At 37.4% G+C, this 21140-nt stretch overlaps 2 protein-coding genes across 2 annotated transcripts; one reads left to right on the forward strand and one right to left on the reverse strand.

The window, feature by feature from the left end:
• Positions 1-1163: 1163 nt before the first annotated feature.
• LOC105056594 (uncharacterized) lies at positions 1164-10360 on the forward strand. The gene is made up of 4 exons (XM_010938847.4): positions 1164-1517; positions 3748-4395; positions 7984-8082; positions 9828-10360. The coding sequence occupies exons 1-4, from the start codon at positions 1374-1376 to the stop codon at positions 10149-10151; spliced, it is 1215 nt and encodes a 404-aa protein (XP_010937149.1). The 5' UTR covers positions 1164-1373; the 3' UTR covers positions 10152-10360.
• Positions 10361-10923: 563 nt separating this feature from the next.
• On the reverse strand, positions 10924-20280 carry LOC105056595 (uncharacterized). The gene is made up of 8 exons (XM_010938848.4): positions 20143-20280; positions 19288-19714; positions 15755-15826; positions 15278-15342; positions 14932-15088; positions 14020-14100; positions 13836-13925; positions 10924-11411 (listed from the first exon to the last, which is right to left on the reverse strand). Exons 2-8 carry the CDS (start codon positions 19573-19575, stop codon positions 11289-11291), a joined length of 876 nt encoding a protein of 291 aa, XP_010937150.1. The 5' UTR covers positions 19576-19714; positions 20143-20280; the 3' UTR covers positions 10924-11288.
• Between the last annotated feature and the right edge of the window lie 860 nt (positions 20281-21140).

Genomic DNA, 21140 nt, shown 5'->3' on the forward strand with positions numbered 1-21140 from the left:
TTATTGTGCTCAAGTCGCCTTCAAAATGTGATCCAAGCCTATCACTTGCCCAAACACATTAAAAAAAAAAATAGGTTTCAATGATTTTTTTAATTGATAGGTTTCAAGTTAACTCAAAACTAAATTATAAATGGATGGATTTTGATTCAGACCACATACCTAATGGATGACCAAGGATAAATAAATTTTAAAAAAATTTACCATCAAATCCAACGTGCTTGATAATTCTCTACCTTCTTTCCATGACACTAAAAAATAAATGGTCATAGAGAATGATGAATAAAAGGAATATGAGTTTTTAGGATAGAGGGCCACATTTAGCCGGTGTTATTTTTAATTAGTTTATGATGATTATATATTATAATTTTCTAAATTTATTATGATTATTATGATTTTTTTAAATTAAATTTGATTTTGCTGTTTGTGATATTTGCTATGTTTTGATTTTTGTTTTAGTTTATATATATACAAACATTTGAATGTGTTAATAGCTTAGTGTGGATTTATGTACAATAAATGAGTTGGACATACATTTTCGTATACTGATGCATTTTTTTTGTGAAGTAGGTATGGATTAAAAGATTTTTTGATCTTAATACATCTCATTCTGACTTGAGTCCAACCGTATCTAAACAATTGTCACATTTCATTTACGAAGAAGAATCCTTCAAACTTCATCTACTGGAACCCAGAGATCTGAAGTTTTCTCTCTCCTCACAAGTCATATATCTTATTTTTTCTTGAATTATAAACAAAACTAATCAGAGACCCACGTATTGCATGGGACTAGATGTATAAAAATAAATTTTTTAGATGTTATAATCTTATTTTTAATTACTCAGATGTAACAGTGAATAAGAAAGAATAATTTCACATCTTATAAGGAGAAAGTGCATCTATTAAACAGAAGTTAATATATATTTTTGATAAATTATAAATATTAATAAATAAATAATTTTAAAATTTTTTATTAAAAAAATTAAATAAATAATTTAAAATTAATAATAATAAATATAAAAGAATACAACAACTCTGAATCGCACGATAAAATTCATTCGGAAATCTGTCAACGTTACAATATTTTTTTATAAAATATTATATATATATATATATATATATATATGATACGATACACATGATATGATAAACACAATGCAATCTAATCAATAATACAATATAACCAGAGAGCTGAAGCATCAAATCCTTCATTGGGAACGCCTGTTGATCTTCCACCCTCTAGTTGATGAATTCTTGATGGGTAACCTCCACTGTCAGATCAAAATCCATACGACCCTCTAGCGTCAAGTACCACCGCCTCCCACCCCGCCCCAACTTATTTGCCTCCAGAGCCGAACGAGCGAGCGAGAGAGGGGATGAGATCGGGGGAGTGGTTAGAGAAGGCGCTTCTGGAGCTATGCGGGAAGATACAAGGCGTGGAGTTGGACGCTGATCTCATCAGTGGTCTCGTCTCCTTCTGCGAGCTTGCCCCGCCCCAAGATGCTGCCGATTACCTCACAGTATGTATTCTGTCGATCGTTCGGTATATATCATTCCATCTTCTTAACCAAATCCAAGATTTTTGTTTTTTTTCTCCCGATTGTCAGGTATAAGTAGTTTCTTGTTCATTTTCGCTTTTCGTTTGGTATTTATGTTAGGGCTTTGATGATGTGTTATTCCAATGCGGAATTTGTATAATTTGGGGTGTTCCGAAATACCAAAGTTCCGACTTTTTATAAATTTAACCCTGGAAGTAGTTTTATAACATCTAAACTTGTTGTGATGTTATATGTGATAATAAATAATTCGAGACCGTAGTGTGAGATAAAATGGTGTTTGCTATTTTGCTGGTGGATATAGACTGCAGTGTTTTAATTCATCGACCAAGAAATTTATAATCTCCTGTCATCTATCTTCAGTAAATTAAAAAACTTAATGTCTGGACTCAATCTCGTGGTTTTTTCCGAGTGGGAGTTTTCCACGTAAAAACCTTGGTCTCTTGTTTCTTGTGGTTTATGCTTGTTTTTTTGCCATTATTTTCGTTCCTATTGTTCGCGTATTTGAGAGGAAAGAAAAAAGATTTCCACTGCTGGTGTTCCAGGTGTATGTGCACTGGTTTTGGGTTTATATGCACTGATATGTGTCTTTGTATGCACCAATTTCTTTCTTTATGTACACTGGTTCAGCCTGAAACAGAGTTGTTCTAAATTTGTTTGCTATCCTTTCCCATGCCAACGCTGAGATATCTCTCTACTTTGTTGGTGGTTTCATGGTTTTTTGTGGTCTTTTATCTCAATTGAGATAAACAACTATATTTGTTTATCCTCGAATTGGTCGACGACCAGTGAGATGGCTGGATGTTGAACTCTGAAAATATTTGCCAAGGGATACAAGTTTCCGAGAGAAGTGATGGATTCCCAATAGAAATATTTAAATGGCAAGCTATAATGTTCCTATAGAAATTGTTTGAACTGTTTGCTTTATAGTTTTGGGGATGCATGTCTCCCAAGTTGCAACATTACCAAACCAGTATATGTTCGCATAAGCTAGAGTTTGCTCAGGTTGGTAGGAGATGAACTATTCTCCATCGGTTGTATGGCAGATTAGTACTTTCCTAAGCCTGTGTGTTTCACTCATCCCAAGCTGAAAATCGGAAGCTGCTGTAGAATTTCCACTGGTAGTTGATCTAGGGTATCACTTATGCTCCTTTGGCATGAGAGCTTCCAGATTCATCAGTCCCAAAAGATTGTAAGATCTGGCAAGATACCTTCATGTATTTTCCCATAGCTACTACTCTTTGTTTAAAAGTAGCACTATAGGCCCTCTGCATTGCACACGTATCTACCTTATGCAGACATTTTCTATGATCTTGCATATCAAGTCTCTTGAAAAGGGTATGGATATCGTAAATGGGATTATTTTTTCATCTCCTACATGAAGGTTTGTTTCCCTCTTTGTTGAGCAGGGGCAATGGCGATGAATCACTTAGTATGCTTTCTTCGATGTTTGGTTCCCCCTTTTGCTTTCTTCTTACTTAACTGAGTTGCTGATCTTGTTTCTTGTCTCCCATTATGTGTTTATCTGAATCTTTTTTATTATGATTCTTTTGTGTATAAGTTATATAGTAGGAGTGAGTTATCTGTATTTTAACAGAGAGTTGGAGTGATGAGATCAGATAGTTTGTAGTGACTAGGAACAAAAAGAATTGTATTGAGGGAGGGGGGAGGGGATGTTGAGTTGCTGTTTGTGCATGGTGTTTTGAGTATCGTACTTATGAAACAGTATTTACTTGGTTTGCCCATCACCTGTTTTATGTGTTACAAGAGTTTTAGACTTCAGAGAAAGGCTTGATTCTTCATATGAGAGCTTCCTAACTGCCAATAAAAAGATGGAAGTTCCTTTCAGAAAGTACTTGAGGAAAATATGCTGTTGCTCAAAAGACATACACAAACACAAAAACAGACTTTGGCTTGTCTTGTAAGAAGTTGTAGATTAGTCATGTGATAGAAATTAGATAGTGCTTGATGGTTAGTGCATTACTTCTTGCAAATATGAATAAGATCTTTCTTTTAGGGCATCTCTCTTTTTTGGGCCTTATTCTGTGTCTCGTTTTTTGGACCCGGGTGGATCTGTTTTTATTTACCCACTCTTAGAACACAGTATTTGTACTTAAATATGGCCTTTGAATCTGGCACTATATTTATTTACTTTCTTAGTCAATGTTGATCAAATGGCATGTTTATGCTGCAGAATATTATAGGCCTAGAAGCTGGTCAGGATGTGATTCAGGAATACTTGCAGAGAAGAGGTTATGTGGATTCCTCTGTCAGCAATCCAGATGTACAAACATCAAAATTTCAAGCCTACATGAAGCCACCTGCAGATGAAGGAATGACTTTCGCACAAAAAAAACAAGCAAGAATGCCAAAAGAGACAACTGCACCAATTACCCAGGATACGAGGAGTCAAAAAGAGGCTATCGAGTCAAAAAGCATTCCCAGGGGAAGCCAAGGTATCCCCAAAAAGAAAAAAGGTGGAAAGGTCATCTCTCTTGCTGAGGCAGCTAAAGGATCTGTCGTTTTCCAGCAGGGAAAGCCATGTTCATGCCAAGCTCGCCGTCACAAGCTTGTGAGCAACTGTTTGTCTTGTGGCAAAATAGTGTGCGAACAAGAAGGCGAGGGTCCATGCAGTTTCTGTGGTGCACTTGTGTTGAGAGAAGGCAGTACGTATGCTGGCCTAACTGACCTAGCAGTTCCTCTTTCTGAAGCAGAAGCTGCAGCTGAAGCATATGCAAAGAGGCTTGTAGAATATGATCGAAACTCTGCTGCACGGACTAAAGTTATTGATGATCAGAGTGACTATTATGAGATTGAAGGAAATAGCTGGCTTTCTGCAGAGGTACTCATTTTTTGGACCACGTGTCCCTTTGTCCCTTGTTTGGAAAATGGACTGATGTTTAAACTTCATATTTGATCTTTGAGCTTCATACTGGCATAATGGGTGACATCATCTGGCTTAACTCTACCATTTAACTTGCACTTCAGCTAGCATGTGCACAGTGCATAAACTTTGTTAGTTATGGAACTGTGATAGAAGGCTCATTTTGCAAAAATGTTTGTTTGAATCCTTTAAACTAAAGGTGTTTAAGCTATAGGTGATTGCACCTCTTCCAAAGAAAAGTTTAATGGTTTACCAGAAGAAGATGGGTATCAATACAAGATCAACACCGACAGAAGTATCTGTTGTGATATTGTCACCATGCACATTTGGGAAATAGGAAACTTTAATAATTAGTGTGTTGCCCTGGTTTGGTAGATCAAATGTGAGGAAATGCTGAAAACCCGTATGGAAGTTGACTTAATGATATGGGTGGGCATTGCTTGGTTTAGTTAATAGTCTTTTCAGGCTGTGGAGAAGGACTCACAAAGGTAATCCAAATTCATTGCAGCTTATTAGTTTTAGCTATCATTTACAGTTGTTGTAGGAGCATCTTATAAACTGGCTGAAGTATGATATTTATGTCCAAGTCTGAAATCAAATGTAATTTGATTATTGCCTTGCATCAAGGAATTAGAAACTGAACACCGAGGCATTAGACATTGGACACCTATGCTTCCTAAGTGTTAACATTGTGTGGGAGTAACTGGAAGGTCAAAGAATTTGATCATCTTATCAGAATATTCGAACCAACTGAAGGTAACTATATACTTGAGCATCTAGTTCCACTGAAAGTAAATTTTGCTGTTCCAATGGGAGGTAATGAAAAGAGAGAGAAATTAGCAGCAGCAGCAACACAACAAAGTCAATTTCTCAAAATCTGACAGGCTTTTTCTCAAAAGGAAAAAAAAAAAAAAAACTGATGGGCTTTATCTCTGAAATATTGCTATTATCTTAACCTCATGTTGAAGTTTTTTTTCCTCCTAAAGAGATCTAATATTATTGGTTTATTCTATAACAAATTTATAAGTGAACGGTGTTCTCTTGCTAAGAGATGCTTTTAATTTTTTTCCCTAGCCAATTGTCTGTCAAATTACGGATTGATACTGATAATGATAGGATTAGGTGAGCACTAACAATTTATTTGAAGATCTAAAACTTTATGTGCCTGATTAATTTGAGCTTTCATCTCTTTCAATTTAAGTTTGCTGGAGACTCCCATACAGCTTCAGTGGATAACTTATAATTAACATAAATATGGATCAAGCACGTGAAATGCATATATGGGAGAGCGTGCAAAACTTTAAAAAGGGAAAAAAACATCTTTGAAGAAGTGTTTCTGGAAGCATAGCCCCTGACACCTTTTTGATAAATGCTCTTTTTTGTTGGTGAAGGAAAAATCTTTATGAATGAGATGAGCTTCCTGACAGTCATGGCGTTATAGTAAATGCATGCGTCAGATAAAAAGAGTAGAATTGCTCAAAAAGAATCTGTATAAAAATTATCTATTTTATATAAAAAGGTAGTGATGTTCAAGAATGCTGTCAGTACTGCTACATGTGCATATATGGCTTGGTAACTGAAGGGCCAGTGCAATCCTTATATATGAGATGCATAGCAGGCTAACAGGCACCCTCATAGGATCCGGCAACATGCATATGCATCTTAGGCACATACAGATTGTGATGGTGACAGACAATACATTAGACTTGGTTATAAGCCTTGCATCTTCTAGGCTTTAATCTGATCATTCATCGTTGACTAATGGGTAGATTTGTTTGTTGCATCGTAAAGTAGAGCATAGTTCATGGAGGGTTATTTTTTCGGTTAACATGTCATACTATACTAATATAGCTCTTGATAACTGTATATGGCTAACTTTTATTTTTCTTAAATTTTACTCGTGTTTATCTATTTTTATGAATGTTAATTCCTCTTTTAATATCTATAAAATACCATCTACGTATGCAACTATTGAAACACTTGCATACCGCATATACACTATGCTTTATCTTGGCTGCCTGCATAAAATGGCTGCTTTTACAACCTTCGAATGGAAACTCTTTTCCATTATCGGCTGCCTAGGCTCTGGTTGTTCCTCAAATAATGCCCGGCCTAGGCCTAACTGCCCGTGCAACCCTAGGAGTTTAATTAATTTTTCATCACAATCATTTTAGGCCTTTGCTTAAGGGCTCGTATGGTTTGTGGGAAGAAAATTTCTTTGATTGGAATGTTTTTCCTAGGAAGTTGATTTTTGAGAGTACGATGTTTGGAAAAGTGATTTTGACATATTTGGTTGACAATGGAAAAGTAACACATTCCAGAGTGCTTTGTATTTGGTTGAGTATCTACTTTCGTGGGAAAGTTGTGTAAAATACCTATTATATCTTTAATAAAAGAAAAAACCTTAACCCATAGTATTCATGGCTTTAAGGGCTCTTTTGGAGACAAAAGGAATCCAATTCCCTTCCCATGAAAAAGCCAAAAATCCATGTCTCACATGGGTTTTTCTTTCCCATGTATCATGGGAAGTTTATTGCTATGGAAACACTACTTTTCAATCTCTCTTTTTTGAAAACTCCAACCAAACAAGAAATGTCCTTTCATTTTCTCATTGACTACACTTTCTCCTCTCCTATTCTCATCAATCAAACGAGTCCTAAGTGATAGGTGATATCCTTCCTGCTGGGAAGAAAAGATTTTCATCATGCGAGTATTCACTGCTGGTGCATGACAAAGTTATTCTATTAATAATATAGATTTATAGAATGATACTTTCTTCATGCTGTCGTACTTTTGTATTAGGATTCACTTGTTATTGCTCTAAAATTGCATCATATATAAAATAAATGCTAAAAGCTGGATTAGGTAAGGGTGTGTTTTGGGTTCACCATAAGTGGCCGGAAGTGGAGGATGTAAGTTGCCTGGATTGACTTCAGACTGCCCCAGCCCAAGTCACTTCAGCAATTTTTTGGGAACTTAAAAGGCATGAACCAGATGCTGTTGGGACTACTACTGCAAACCAAACACATGGAAGTTGCATGATCTGATTTCCTTTCACCCCTTGCCGGTTGCAGCAAGCAATGCATGTCCTTCCTTGGTCAAAATTTCTCAAATACTCTTGAAGTGGCTGATTTGGTCAAAGTGATTTCTTTTCATTAAAGTTCTAACAATATTAAACATTATCGTGCCAATTCTTTTGTATTCTTCTTTTGTCAGCTTTTCAAAATAAAAGTTTGCATCCCTTTGTGCATGTCATATATGTTTTTCTGCTTGATGCTTTCTAGCTTAAAGCAGTTGGATTAGATGCACTTCATTTATTTATGTCTGTGCACATTGCTTGCTTGTAAGGAAGTGCCATAGTCTTTAGTAAACCATCAGCACACAAAGTTCTAAAAACAGTACAGACCGTATCTTCTCTGTCGATTCCTGAAAATTCAGCAGTAGCACATATTGTTTTATTCTTTTTTACATCAGTAATTATTTTCTTACAAGATGCCTTGATTCTTCAGAAATGGTTTGATCTTCATGAAATTGTTTGCCTTTCAGGAGAAGGAGCTTTTAAAGAAGAAGCAAAAGGAAATTGAAGAAGCTGCCGAAGCTAGGAGAGGAAATGTGATTGTTACCTTTGATTTGCTTGGCCGCAAGGTTAGAATTTATGACCCATATTCAGTCAATATTTCTAATCTTCCAAATTTCAAACCTGTGATCAAGCATGAGTTCCTTTTTGTTAGGTCCTTGACATGCTTTTGAGTTTGTTGGTCTTCATGCTCTTAATGCTTTAAGTGTGACTTGTTTTTCTTCATTGGTTCTGCTTGTCCTGATGAATTCCCCTTAATCACTAGGAATATGTCTTCTGGTAAACAATGGGCAAATCAAAATACAGAAGCTGTGGATCAGGAAAGAGAAAATATATCATCCCTAGCTAGAAAGCTTCTAACATTTTTTCCATGGTTGTGTGGACCCTGTAGATTCATTACTCAGAGATTTTTATCAAGTGAAGAAGGGATATTAAGTATGAAAAGGGAAATGCATCAGGTTGGTCATAGGCTATAGGCCTGCAGCAAAATGTGTGCCCACAATGGCACTTCAGGAGAGGAAAAGAAAAAAAGATGAGACTATTCACCGAAAAATCCTTGTGCCGTTTTAAGGCTTAGAATGGCTTTTCATAGGAGTCATACGTTGAAGAATATGAAGAAAGAAAACATGACAATAAAGACTATGGATTTTTGTGGTTTTATTTTACTGCATTAACATGCACATTCCTTGTGTAAGTATTAAAAGTTTTCTTGATTACCTTTCAAAAAGTTTTTATTTGCTTATTCATGCCTTCAAAGGTGAATTTTGTGTATGAAGGGTGTGGTTGTAATAGATGGGGTGTAAAGAGCGAACAATACATCTAATGAAAAAAAAAAATTCAATATTGGATGTTGAAAGATGCAAATTCAAACCATTGGTTTGATATACAAAGCCTAAAATGCTAATGCATTTTTTTTAGAAAAAAGATCACATGTTATAGAGGCTTCTTTCCCGTGCATCAAGTCACTCCAAAATCAACAAAATGTATCTACCACTAAAACTATTTAGTGGGTCTTGGTGCATTGGCAAGAAGCTCCATCCCAGTAATTTTTTGTATATAAGCATTGCAGGCCTCGCAGTTCATGTCCAATGGTTTAGATTTGCATCTTTGAGCATCCAACATTGACTTTTTCAGTGCGTATAAAGTCCTCTCTTTAGAACTTGTGTAATATAACTGTGATCGTGTGTGTGTGTGTGTGTGTGTGTGTGTGTGTGTGTGATATATCCCTTCAAAAATTCTGAAATTTGCATACTTTACTATTAGGCAACATATGGTACTTTTTCATCCCTTTGATGAGCTTTTGCATATTAACTATTTAAATGGTGCATAATTGCTTGGTTTATCTGTGAAAAAAAGTAAAATATATAAATTTCATGCCAAAATTTCAAGTATGTTGCTCAAAACTTTTGAAGGTGAGATGTAACAAAGGGCAAATTGTCAATAGCCAAGTTGATTACTTTTTGAGCTAGCCATATTAAGCCTGAAGTGTTAAAAGCTAATGCAACATGACACGAAGAGTCTACATGTAAAATTAAATTTTTTAGAGGGGTATATATGACCTATCAACATTCATTCTGAAGTAATAATATTGCAAAAAAAGGAAAATTTTGAGTGTATGTGCAAAAAACTCTGATTGGAGTCTGAATGCATGTGGACACTTGTTCACAAACATATGCTTCCTTCAAATCTTATTTCTTTCATTCAATCACTGCATATGGCAGAAGTTATATTGTACCATTTACACAAATATATGTATTATTGAGTACGTTTGGTGTGTATTCTGTATTTATGATGGAGGAACCATTTATTGCAGGTAATAATGAACAAGGATGAAGCCTCAGAGCTGGAGTCAGAGTACAGGATACTAAGACCACCCGAAGAAAGAGACATAAACCGCATAAAGCCTAATCCTAGTGTTCGAGTACAGCCCATGTTTGTTGACACAGGACCTGCTAAAAAACCAGTTAAAGGAAAAGAAACCAAGAGATTAGCCAACGGCTTATGCCTAGAAATAAGCGGGAGGGTGCAGCATGATGACAGCGAGCTACGCCATCTTACGAGTGGCAGTCAGAGGGATGGAGTTTCTTGGCAAGTTCATGAAGGAGATGATCCAGAGTTGTCTCTTGATTATAACTAAGTACCACTCGATCTAGACGAGGAATTTAAGTGGTGTATGTAAACTGAATGCATTGTCAGACTAGGGCAAAAATCTAGATCCTTGTTTGCATTTTTTTGCTTTGTAGAGGCCCTGTAGATGGTGGACAAAGATCAAAGTTTTGACTTTGGCAATGGTTGCGAAATACTTGAAAATCCAATGATGCTTTGGATTTTCTTTAAAAGCACAAAGACCGTTGTTGACAAATGAGTAAAAGAAATATCTCATATGCAGCTCGACTGTTGAAGAACATCAACAAAAATGAAATCAGATGTAGAAAAATATTTTTTTTGGTTGCCACGGTAGGCAGATTCAAGGGGAACAGTTTGAGGAGTATATTATCTTGAAGCCGAGAATACTCTCAAAGATTTCAGTTACACATGATAGTTGTTAGATTTCACTGGTATATAACTTTATGAAGTCAGATCGACAGGCGTATGATTTTTCTAACTTTTTTTATAAGTATTAGATTCTTCTTAACAAATATTAACCACCAGAAAGCGCACTTGGTTGATACATGATGCACTCATACATCCAGGGCTTTATTACTGTTCAGTTTCCAATCCAACAGATGGCCCCTGAAGTTTGAGAAATTGGACACCTGGAATTAACTAAAATCCCGCCAATGTTGAGAATGAATTGTACTTCCACGCCTAGCATTTCCCCATGGCTAGCATTTGATGCTGCAGTGTACGTTTAGATATTTGAGCATGTTTCTTTCCCATACCACAGAACAGCTCCTAATAATTAGGCATACGGAAGATCTAAACCTGCAAATATTAGCTCCACATAGTGCAATACAAATTTTACAATCCAAGTTTCATCCGACAACAAATTTGACGTATTGTTTAATCTTCAAGAGAAATCTAACCATCCACATGCTTTTTCTCTCTTTTTTTTGTCTTTATTAACATGTGAAATCTGAAAACAACCTCATGACATTTGAAATATATCTACAGAAAGATTTTTAAAGCATCGAATCTAAGAAGTGAAATTTGAGATTCCTAAATAACAGAAGAAAAAGGTATTCGTCTCTTTTCAGAACGCTCGGGTGACCATTCACTGCCGCTACAACTCGTCTCAAAGCTCACCCCAGCTTGCACAGCAGGTTGGCAACCCCTATTGGTGTGGCTCCTGCTGGGGAGTGGTGGGTGAGTCGGGTGATATGGTGAACTGCAGACCCCTAGCTTCCCCTGACTGCAGTATGAATGCCACCTCCGTTGCTGCTAAGGCAGCTGCTTCCTGATAAATTGAAGATGGCAACTTAACTCAGATACAACTCCCAAACAAAAAGAAAAAGAGGACAGATTCATATTTGTGAATAACTATAAAAACATTACTCACTCGATTAAAACAAAACAAATTTCCTCACAATAAATGCACAAATCACTTTACAGAATATCATAAGATTTAAATGTATGAATCACCGTTTGCCAAACCATCCCAAACCAGACGGTTCCGAGCATTCCGAATCATACCGATGGCAAATTGGGACAGTTCAAAGAGGTAAATCGAGACACCCGACGAGAGAGAGGGAAAGAGAAGAAGATAGAGAGAGAGAGAGGAGGGGAGAGAAAGATGGGACGATGTCGTTGGAGGCCGGCGATAGCCCGTCGAAGCTGTCGGAGGGCCGCGAAGGCCTCTGCGGCTCGGTATCACCCGATAGGATATTTAAATAAGAGAGAGAGAGAGAGAGAAAGAGAGAAAGAGAGGAGGAACGACGGTACCGAAGGGACGTGCAGCCAACGGAAAGGCTGCCAAAGGATGCGAAGGATGCGGAACGGCCACGGCAACCTCTTCAGCAGCTTCCTCTCTCTCCTTTTCTTTCTTTCCTCCCCTCTCTCTCTTCCTCCCTGGTTCTTTTCTTCTCACCCGTGTTGGTTCGCGTTGATTCGGTCCAGTACGGATCCGTACCAGCTCCTACCGCCAGCCGGCCGACACGAGAACCGATTCCGGTTCCGGCTTTATTGATATGAATATAAAAGAAAGTACCATCAGGTTAACCTGTATCTTCCCTGATATAGTCTCTTTCAAGAGTTAGGATGGCAAAAACCCGTGAGAGGGTCAGATTGAACCCCAGTCTCATGTATCAAAACAAGAGATTTTACCAACTCAGACAGCTGGCACCCCCTTCGCCGAACATCATTTTTCAAGTATGGATATTAAATTCAAGTAATAGATAATAACTTCCATATTGAAATACAACAGAATGAGCATGACAGTTGACTGTCGTTGCAAAGAAAATCAGTCTGACAAACTATGAAACCAAATTTGTCATCAGCAGTATTTAACCATGCAAACTTTCACACACAATCACATGACCAATTGAAAGAGAATTCAAATAAGTCTTCAGCAAATGATATAAAACTCAAGCCACCTAATCATTATGTCATAATACATCCGAACACTTGCCTCAGATTGACTTCAATATCATCATTGTTCTAGTGAAGAACGCTGAACAATATCTTCTAATGAACATATGAGGTAAAAAAAAAAGATAACGTAGTGGCCCAGTACGGATGCAAGAAGAAGGCCACAACCACACGTTTGCCCAATTTGGTACCTGATACTTTTTTATTTTGTTTTGTGTGTGCGTGTTTAGGTGCATTGCTTGCATAATAATTTGGATATGATAATATCAAAACTGTTCAAGGTCCATGGTCTAAACCTTTTCATTTTGAGTAAATCCTAGGGATCAAAGACAACCCAAATTATCTGCAACCAAGTCTAGCATGTTCCAGGTGGAGATGTAATAAACTTCTTTCTCTAATACATGCATCATTCTCATAATAATGTGACTATCACTTTTATGGCAGAAAGGGGATTATGAAATATAAGAACTTCAGTTTCGATTTCCTACCAAGCTCAGAGTTTTAATTCCTTGCAATAACTTAAAAGAAAATAGTTATGATCTCGTCTGCTGTTCCTCTAGGGTATTGGGCCAATGCATATACACTGCCAGCAGTTCATAATGCCACCAATGAAAAGGTGACTGACCGCCAAAAGCAAACTCATAAAGGCCATGAATTTTGTTGTATTTCCTTTCAAGTTCTCATATTTATGGCTTGAAAAGAATCTGACTCACAACCAACAGGAGAGGAAAAGTTCATGGCCATAATTAAAGCTACAGCTATCAAATACTAGCGAACCGTATGAAAGGATTAATAGAAAGTCTGGGTAATTCTCATGATGGTCATTTTAAGTCTAGGTCAAGGAAAGAACCCAAGAGAAGGGGAGGGGGGAACACACACACAATACACAGAAAGAGAGAGAGCGGATCTGCACAAAAGCACCTTAACTAAAGATACAATACCAGAGACTCACTCCGTCCTCCATACTTTTATACATTTTAACTCTTCAAGAACCTTCAAAAACAATGCATAACTCGTCCTTGGCACATATATGCAAGTACTGATATATTTCATTAAACTAAGGCAGTTGCAAGGGAACTGTAGAAAATGAGCGATCATATAGGAAATATACATTGAAACAACAAAAAAGAGGGAAAAGTCAAATGGTATATTGCAAACAAAATCAAATTTTGGTTACTGACATCTAAACAGGTCACCACAAATAAATATTGACATATAGACGCAATAGGGAGAAGGGGGAAGCGGGGGGCTATAAATAAGATGACAATTTTGTTTTCTCTGGGATTACACTAACCTGTCTTTGCCTTCTACGCTGCAAGATACTTATGGCCCAAGCCATGATGTAGCATGGTAATAGAAATCCAGCAGCCCTCAGCAGAAAAAGCTGTTAAATATTTGAATAAAATATTATAATACCTGGAGAGAAGGAAACCGCAAAACCAAGATCATAAACGAGTGCACTTCAAATTTTAACTTACCGAAAAAATTGCAGAAGCATCATCATCTTCATCACCATTGGTAATGGTCAGTGCATGCCTCAACAGCAGAAGAGCCATTAACTGCAAAAAGACAACAAAGAGAATGATTAGTCTGAAAGACATATGATGTTCAATATCTTTCACAAGAATGATATTTCTTAGAAGAAGATATCCAGAAGAAACAATAAGTATGAGGCAAGCTACCGAACAAAGTCAATGTGTAATGTGTATATGCATAAATCTCAAATATCCACTGATAAAATCAGATGTCTAGCTTAGAGAAGCATAGTTCTTCTTGAAGTTTGAACTAAGTAAATGCCCTTCCTTCTTTTCTTTTCTGGGGCTTCATTCTAAAAATAAAGTAAAAGAGAAGACTCTGTAATTGGGAACAAGTTGCTGCTGCGTTGATAAATTTGATGGAGAAAAAAGTGAGTTTTGAATTAAACTTGAAAGCAAAACAAAAGAAGGTAAATACTTGTGGTTTTGTTGGAAGCTGATAACAGGGATCCAACCCCTCCCTTCCCAATCCATCGCCAAAAAAAAAAAAAGAGAGAGAGAGAGCCACACACGCACACAAAACAAACAGACAAAAAGTTCCAAACAAAACAAAAGGCTGCAAGGTCAATAAAAATAATCTTCATTATAACCATGAGAAAAAGTTCCCTTTGCTTTTAATTCATAAAATAAAGACAAGTGAAAGAACAAAATTAATTGAATCTAAGGACTAGTTCAATTGAAGCTTCTAAATTTGAAAGAGCTTCTTTAAAGAAATAAGTTCATATTTCCATATAATTTGTATTTACATTGAGAAACCCAAAACCCTAAAATTAATAAGTATGAATGAATCAAAACCTAAAAACTGTATCTTGAAACAAAAGAAAAGCATCTTGTGGTATTTTGATAAGGGCATACAATTAGAGCAGCAGAGCGGCAAAATGCAGCACCGCTGGCATTTGTATCAGCATAGTCATCATACTCGGCTTCAAGGAAGTGGCGCTGAGCCGCTGCCATCGCAAGGATCCGATGGTCATGCAGATCCAACGGGGCACCAGTGATGGTCCAATCTCCACTAGAATTTCCAGCAAAAAAATGTCATCAGAATAAAAGATTTCACACATGACAATTGAAATTCAGATACATATGATACTGATCTATGATCACCATGATACAGCAAGAGAAGACATGCTTGATTTAAAATGGTTAAATAATTCACTGTCGACATTTGACTGGGTCAATGATACACATGGAGGCAACTTGCCTGATGTCAATAGCAGTTTCATCAGGGTGGACTCGGGGAGGTGCGGTGTACCCAGGCTTGTATTGCTGCATCAAAAGAAGAATCCATAATCAGCAATTATTTAAAATTCATATCATGATTTTTATCATCGTATGTATATTAACTTTACAAGTGAAAAGTCAAAACAATAAATACCATGCCATTCAAAATATAGAGTCAATTACAATATAAATGAATACTGTCATATAGAAAATGTTACTGCATAATGCAGTCAAATTCTACAATCTGTGATAAAGAGAGAAGCAATGGAGACACCAAATTAATAAGTCAGGCATCAAATAACACGTCGAACATTCCTTAAAAGTAATTAGGCATGAGGACATGTACTATCAGAGAGAGAGAGAGAGAGAGAGATTCATGTTCTTTTAACATTTATAGATATAAACATAGCGCACAAATTAGAGTTGGATGTTTCAGAAACTACAGTGAGATACTCACCTCATGGCAGATCTCACAGGTTATATCTCCTTTCTCATTACACCAGTGCTGCACGCATGCCCTATGAGCATACTGTGTATGACAAAATTGTAAAAGTAAGATCCAACATCCATGTCATATATACCATAAAGAAAAAAACATCTGAAAAATGTTGTTTATGCCCCATCCTTGAATGACATTGGAGGGAAATGATAAATACAGTTCAAATTCTACACCACTTAAAAAATAAACAGTGAGACTTCAAAAGGATAAGAGATAGTAAGGAGCAGATTTTAAGTCCCAGAGAATGCTAGCAAAAGCAAAATTTCCAAAACATAAACAATACCTACTACAGAAAAGCAAATTTTGTACAGAAAAATACACTACAGATGGAAGAAATTGTAAGTCTGCTACTTAGTCTAACAAAGAGATGGCCAAAAATATGGAACAAATGGTCATGAAATCATTTTTTAAAACATCTACAATTCAAATAGCTTAAGCCAAAGATTGTTTTAATTCTGAAATCACAGGCAGACCTAATTGCTCAACTCAATTTCAACCAGCGAGAATTTTTAGCCCAGTGGTAACAAGTTCCTAGATGTTAATATGACACTAAGGAAATACATCCTTTTTCTGAGTAGCCATACCTACTTAAGGCATCAGCTATCAGCATGCTTATGTGATGTCATATTTGAAAGGTTGCAGAATAACTTAGGATTGTTTGGAAGTAGTCTGTTTGGTGAAACAGCATTGTAAGATGTCAACTACAAAGATGCATGTGAATATTAAATTTGAAGATTATTGAAACTTGCAAAGATAGCAATGGAACTATTTGGAGAGATAAGATGTCTTTTAATTAATGCATTAAGCTCCAATATAGTTAAATTTCTGCTTAAAATGGTCCAAACTACATAATTTATGATCTTAGATAACTCATAACACAACACAACAATGTGAAATAGGTTGTCATGGTTTCTTTCTTTTTTCCTTAATTTTCATATTTTTTGAATTTTTGATCAACACACACAACAAAACTACAGACACACCAGAACCGCTGAAACCAAAACGCTGTCAGGTTGACTCAAACCAGAACCAGAAGTGAGCTTTAAAACCTTAGGTTTAGGTCATCTCAGTGAGTGACCCACAATGGGAAGAACCAGGATCTCAATTTATCTCAGCCAATATGGTACATGTGGATAACATGGGAAGATATGAGATATTTGTGAAATCATGGAATACCGTACCGTGCCGAACCGGCCGGTACATTTCGTACCAAGCCAGACCGGAGAGGAACCGGCATGGTTCGGCCGGTTCAAACAATATACCGGCGGAGGGAGGGAAAAAGAGGGAAAATGAGAAAGAGAGAGAGGACAAGGAGAGGGAGGGAGGTGGAAGCCGCTAGAGGCCAGCGGTGTCGCGATCACTGGAGATGGGAGCGTGCGGTGTCGCGATCGCAGATGCGGGCTTCGCCAAGGCCAGGCGAGGGGGGTGGCAGAAGCGGAGCAGGCGGCATCGCGGTAGCGGAGCAGGAGCTGTCGCCCCTATTTACGCAACCCCCTTTTCTAAAAATGAAGATCAATAGTGAAGCCGGCAAACCATTTGCCGGCTTCACTGTTTAAAAGATTTTTTAAAAAAATTAAAATCAATGAAACTGATAAACCATTTGCCGGTTTCATTTAAGTTTCGATTTTTTTAAAAAAAAATCGTGAAACAGAGGCGTCGCCCCTGTTTCACGCCCATGGCGCCGCGTGCGTGGACTGTGCCATCCGACAGCCAGCTAGAGGCCGTCGACGGCCCCGCCCCCTCCTTCCCCTCCCTCCTTTTCTTTCTTGCTCCCTCTCTCTATTTCTCTCTCTTTCTCTCTTTTTCTTCTCCCGATTCAGATTTGGTGCCTTCGTCGGTTCGCTGCCGGTTCGGTACGGTATGGAACGATACCGAACCGTACTGCTAACCAGCTGAAACGGCCGTCGGTACCGAGACGACGAACCTTGTGTAAAATCTTAGAAATATTGAAGGACCAGAATATGACATTTAGCCAACTTAGTGAGATCAAGATCAGCTAAAACTTCAAGATATTAATATAGGGGTTTGGTTTGGATCCGCTGTGAAGCAAATTCAGTTTCTAGCAGGGGACTGCCTGTAAAACACAGAAGACTTTGAGAATCGCATGGCAAGCTGGTAAATTTCAGATCTTCTGAGAACATGCAAACATGAATCCAAAAGTCAGCCCCGTGTTTTCAGGCAGGCCTCTACCAGAAACTACGTTTCCACTTCGCAGCAGACTTAAACAACACTCTTGAGAGATGGGGCCCTAGCAAAAACCATGTGAAACATCTCACAGCAGATGTAAACAGCACCCTTTATTTAGATGTTAATTATCAAAAATCTATTAAAGGTAATAAAATAGTGATAGAAAAGTCTTGCATGATATATTGATATCTTATTGGCTGACATCTCTGGATATATCAGTTTGCACTGAATAAAATAAAAAAGCAAGATTCTGAACATATATCACCAGTGGGTTACCAATAGCAAATAAACTAACAATATCTCAACCAAGATGAAAACCTGCCTCCTAATGGTGCCACTTTTTCTTAGTTCCTTGTTGTGCCACTTCTAAAATCTTTCCTATCAAATTTCATTCATGAGTCCTTCACAATGCACAACATTCTGATCATACATTAAAACAGGACAAAGGATGTAAAGCAAGCAAACATCAGGGAAAGTCATAGATGGGGATAAACTACATTATATGGCACAACTGATATTATTGCACCACTGTACATGGTCATGTTTGATAACCAGGGGAAAACTAGTGTGAGTATTTATACAAAACATAGCAAACAAGAAGAACCTATCAAGGACAACCTAACAATATTAATTCAAAAGCAACACAAGATTCAAATGTTGCAGTGATAATTGAATTACAATATTTATCACACAATTAACTAAACACCCAATAGGTCATGAGAAGAGTACCATATACGTAAACATCAATGGTAATTGACTGGACATTCCTGACAACTAAAAATGTTAAAGGTCATAGTATAGACTGGAAAATGTGCAAGTACGTGCTAGAAAATTCAATACCAAGAAAAACTCATGGCAAATCTACATATATAACATGTCACAACAAGACCCAGAAATGATTAAACATCCTCCTTTAATCAAAGGCTAAGCCAGCTTCTCCACAAAAGAAACAATGAGGATAAAGAAGAGAAAGGAATTCATACATTATAAGTGGGAATTCTGCAGTAAATCCTAAACAAAAAGAAGCACATGGTAAGGGTGATCCTTGACCCCATAAATTTAATGCTGCTATAGTAATTCACCTACCATCACCAGACTTTACAGAAGAATGCAACAGACTTAAAATATTTGTATCACAATAATCTGCATATGACCATCAACACCAAGCATAACATGCATATCATCTATCCAAGAAAAACGTGATCTTTCAGTGAAAACACTTAATCATTTGCCATCATCTATCTTTATCCACAAGAACTTGGTAATCTATACTAATAAGATGAAAAAGTTTCATGGATAAAGACCTTCAGACTGCCATTGCATCCACAAGGGGTCTCCAGATTTTTAATGTGATCCTCTTCCTGGCAAATACGACACTCCACCATCCGAATAAGAGGCTCCTCCTCATCATCATCTATATGTTCCTCCTCCTCCTCCTCCTTATCCTTGCTAGAACCAACCGGCAAAGGCGAAGGAACGGAGGGGCCATCTGTAGCTTCCTCTGAGGAACTCGAACCCTCCTTTCCCCTTTTTGTTTCAATGTGCTGTGGCGTTTCCAGACGGTCAACATTCAACACAAGATGTTCCCCCATTACCAAAATAAACCTTGGGTTATACAACCTCTGCAAAATTCACAATAAAACTCCCTCTTTTCTCTTGCTTCACCACAAAGATTCCTTCTTGGAGCTCGAAATCACCAACCTAACTATCAATAACCTAAAATTCACCTTCCTGCATGCGGAAAAGGCCCCAACATAGGTCAAGCATTCGACTTGCAGAGAAAGATAAAATCTTTTTTCCAGGGAAAAAAGGAGAGAAAAAAAATCATCGGGCATTAAACAAAAACGGGGAAAAAAAAATCTGAAGGAAAACCCCTAAACCGCAAGCTTTTAGAAGGGGAGAAAAAACCTAGCTTCTAATCATTTTTTTAAAAAATATTCAAATAAATAGAGAAAAAGAACGGGAAAACGTATTCATGTAAACGTGCTCAAACCCTAGAAAAATCTAATGGCACAAATCAGACCCTAAAACGGTCGATTGGTACCAAAACTTCCACCAAATCGAAGGGCTTCTTCTCTAGAATCCATCAAACCATGCGATCGTCAGAGAAAAATACAATCTTTGGAACGATAAAAGTGGGGAAACGAGAATCCACGTACCTTGGAATATAAGTCCCAAGCTCGCGTCCTCGTCTTCTTTCTCTGTTCAGGAGAAGGGAGCACAAGGAACGCTCCGTTTTATCTAAGCTCGGGTAACGCCCTTTAGGCTCGGAGCGTCCGAGCCTCTAGCTGCGGTAACGGCCGGTTACTACCCTTCTAGATAGACCATTGGAGTCGTCCTGATGCCCCCCCGTCAACCATGGCGCGCTCTTATTCTATTACCGAAGTACCCTCGTATTATTCTATAAATATCGGAAGATCAACAGGCTTAGGATAATAGGATCGAGTGTAATGGTATGTCTTGTTATTTTTCTATATAGAAAGGATACATTTGTACCAGGGCAAGATAAGCGTACACGTTGGGACACGCGGAAAAATAATCCGGGAAAGCTAGGCGGAGATATGTGCACTTCCAGGCACGTTCATCTCCTCACCCTTAAATAGAAGTTGAAAGACATCGTGCAATCAGGCCGTTGAATGATTTCTCGGGTCCTTCTCTACGGTGGTGATACCGGAAGCATGTGAGAATTTCTATAGGGACGACAGTGGGGAGCGGTCTGGTGGGTCCACCGAATCCAAAGGTTGGATTCGGTCGAAGTTGGATTCGGTCGGAGCATACCGTAAGTGGTGACGGATGCTAACTGTATTTATGGGACATGGATACATCCGGACCCTGGCTCCAGCGTTGTATGACCATCAGCAATTGGACCGGTGTCAGTCCGTATTGCTAAACTCGCAAAAAGAGAGCGGTGTGGATCTACCTACATTTATTTTTATATTTAAATCTATTTAAATATAAATAAAAATTTAAATATTTAATTAATATTTATATTTATATTAATATTTATTAAAAAAATAGATATAGATAAATAATTATTCTATCTATATTCGAATATTCGATTCTATCTATAATCTTACGTAATTTTATATTATTAATTTTTTAAAAAAATTATAATCATATTAATATGTTGTTAATTTAATTTATCATCTATTTAATA

Source organism: Elaeis guineensis, chromosome 13 (genome assembly GCF_000442705.2).
Source record: "Elaeis guineensis isolate ETL-2024a chromosome 13, EG11, whole genome shotgun sequence".
Classification (NCBI taxonomy): domain Eukaryota; kingdom Viridiplantae; phylum Streptophyta; class Magnoliopsida; order Arecales; family Arecaceae; genus Elaeis; species Elaeis guineensis.

Coding starts and splice junctions, on each gene's coding strand:
- LOC105056595 (XM_010938848.4), bottom strand. CDS start 19,575: ATGGGGGAACATCTTGTGTTGAATGTTGACCGTCTGGAAACGCCACAG. Junction 15,827..19,287: donor GATGCAATGGCAGTCTGAAG/GTCTTTATCCAT, acceptor TGTCATACACAG/TATGCTCATAGGGCATGCGT. Junction 11,412..13,835: donor AGCGTAGAAGGCAAAGACAG/GTTAGTGTAATC, acceptor TCAATTTATCAG/GAAGCAGCTGCCTTAGCAGC.
- LOC105056594 (XM_010938847.4), top strand. CDS start 1,374: ATGAGATCGGGGGAGTGGTTAGAGAAGGCGCTTCTGGAGCTATGCGGG. Junction 4,396..7,983: donor ATAGCTGGCTTTCTGCAGAG/GTACTCATTTTT, acceptor TTTGCCTTTCAG/GAGAAGGAGCTTTTAAAGAA. Junction 8,083..9,827: donor TTGATTTGCTTGGCCGCAAG/GTTAGAATTTAT, acceptor CATTTATTGCAG/GTAATAATGAACAAGGATGA.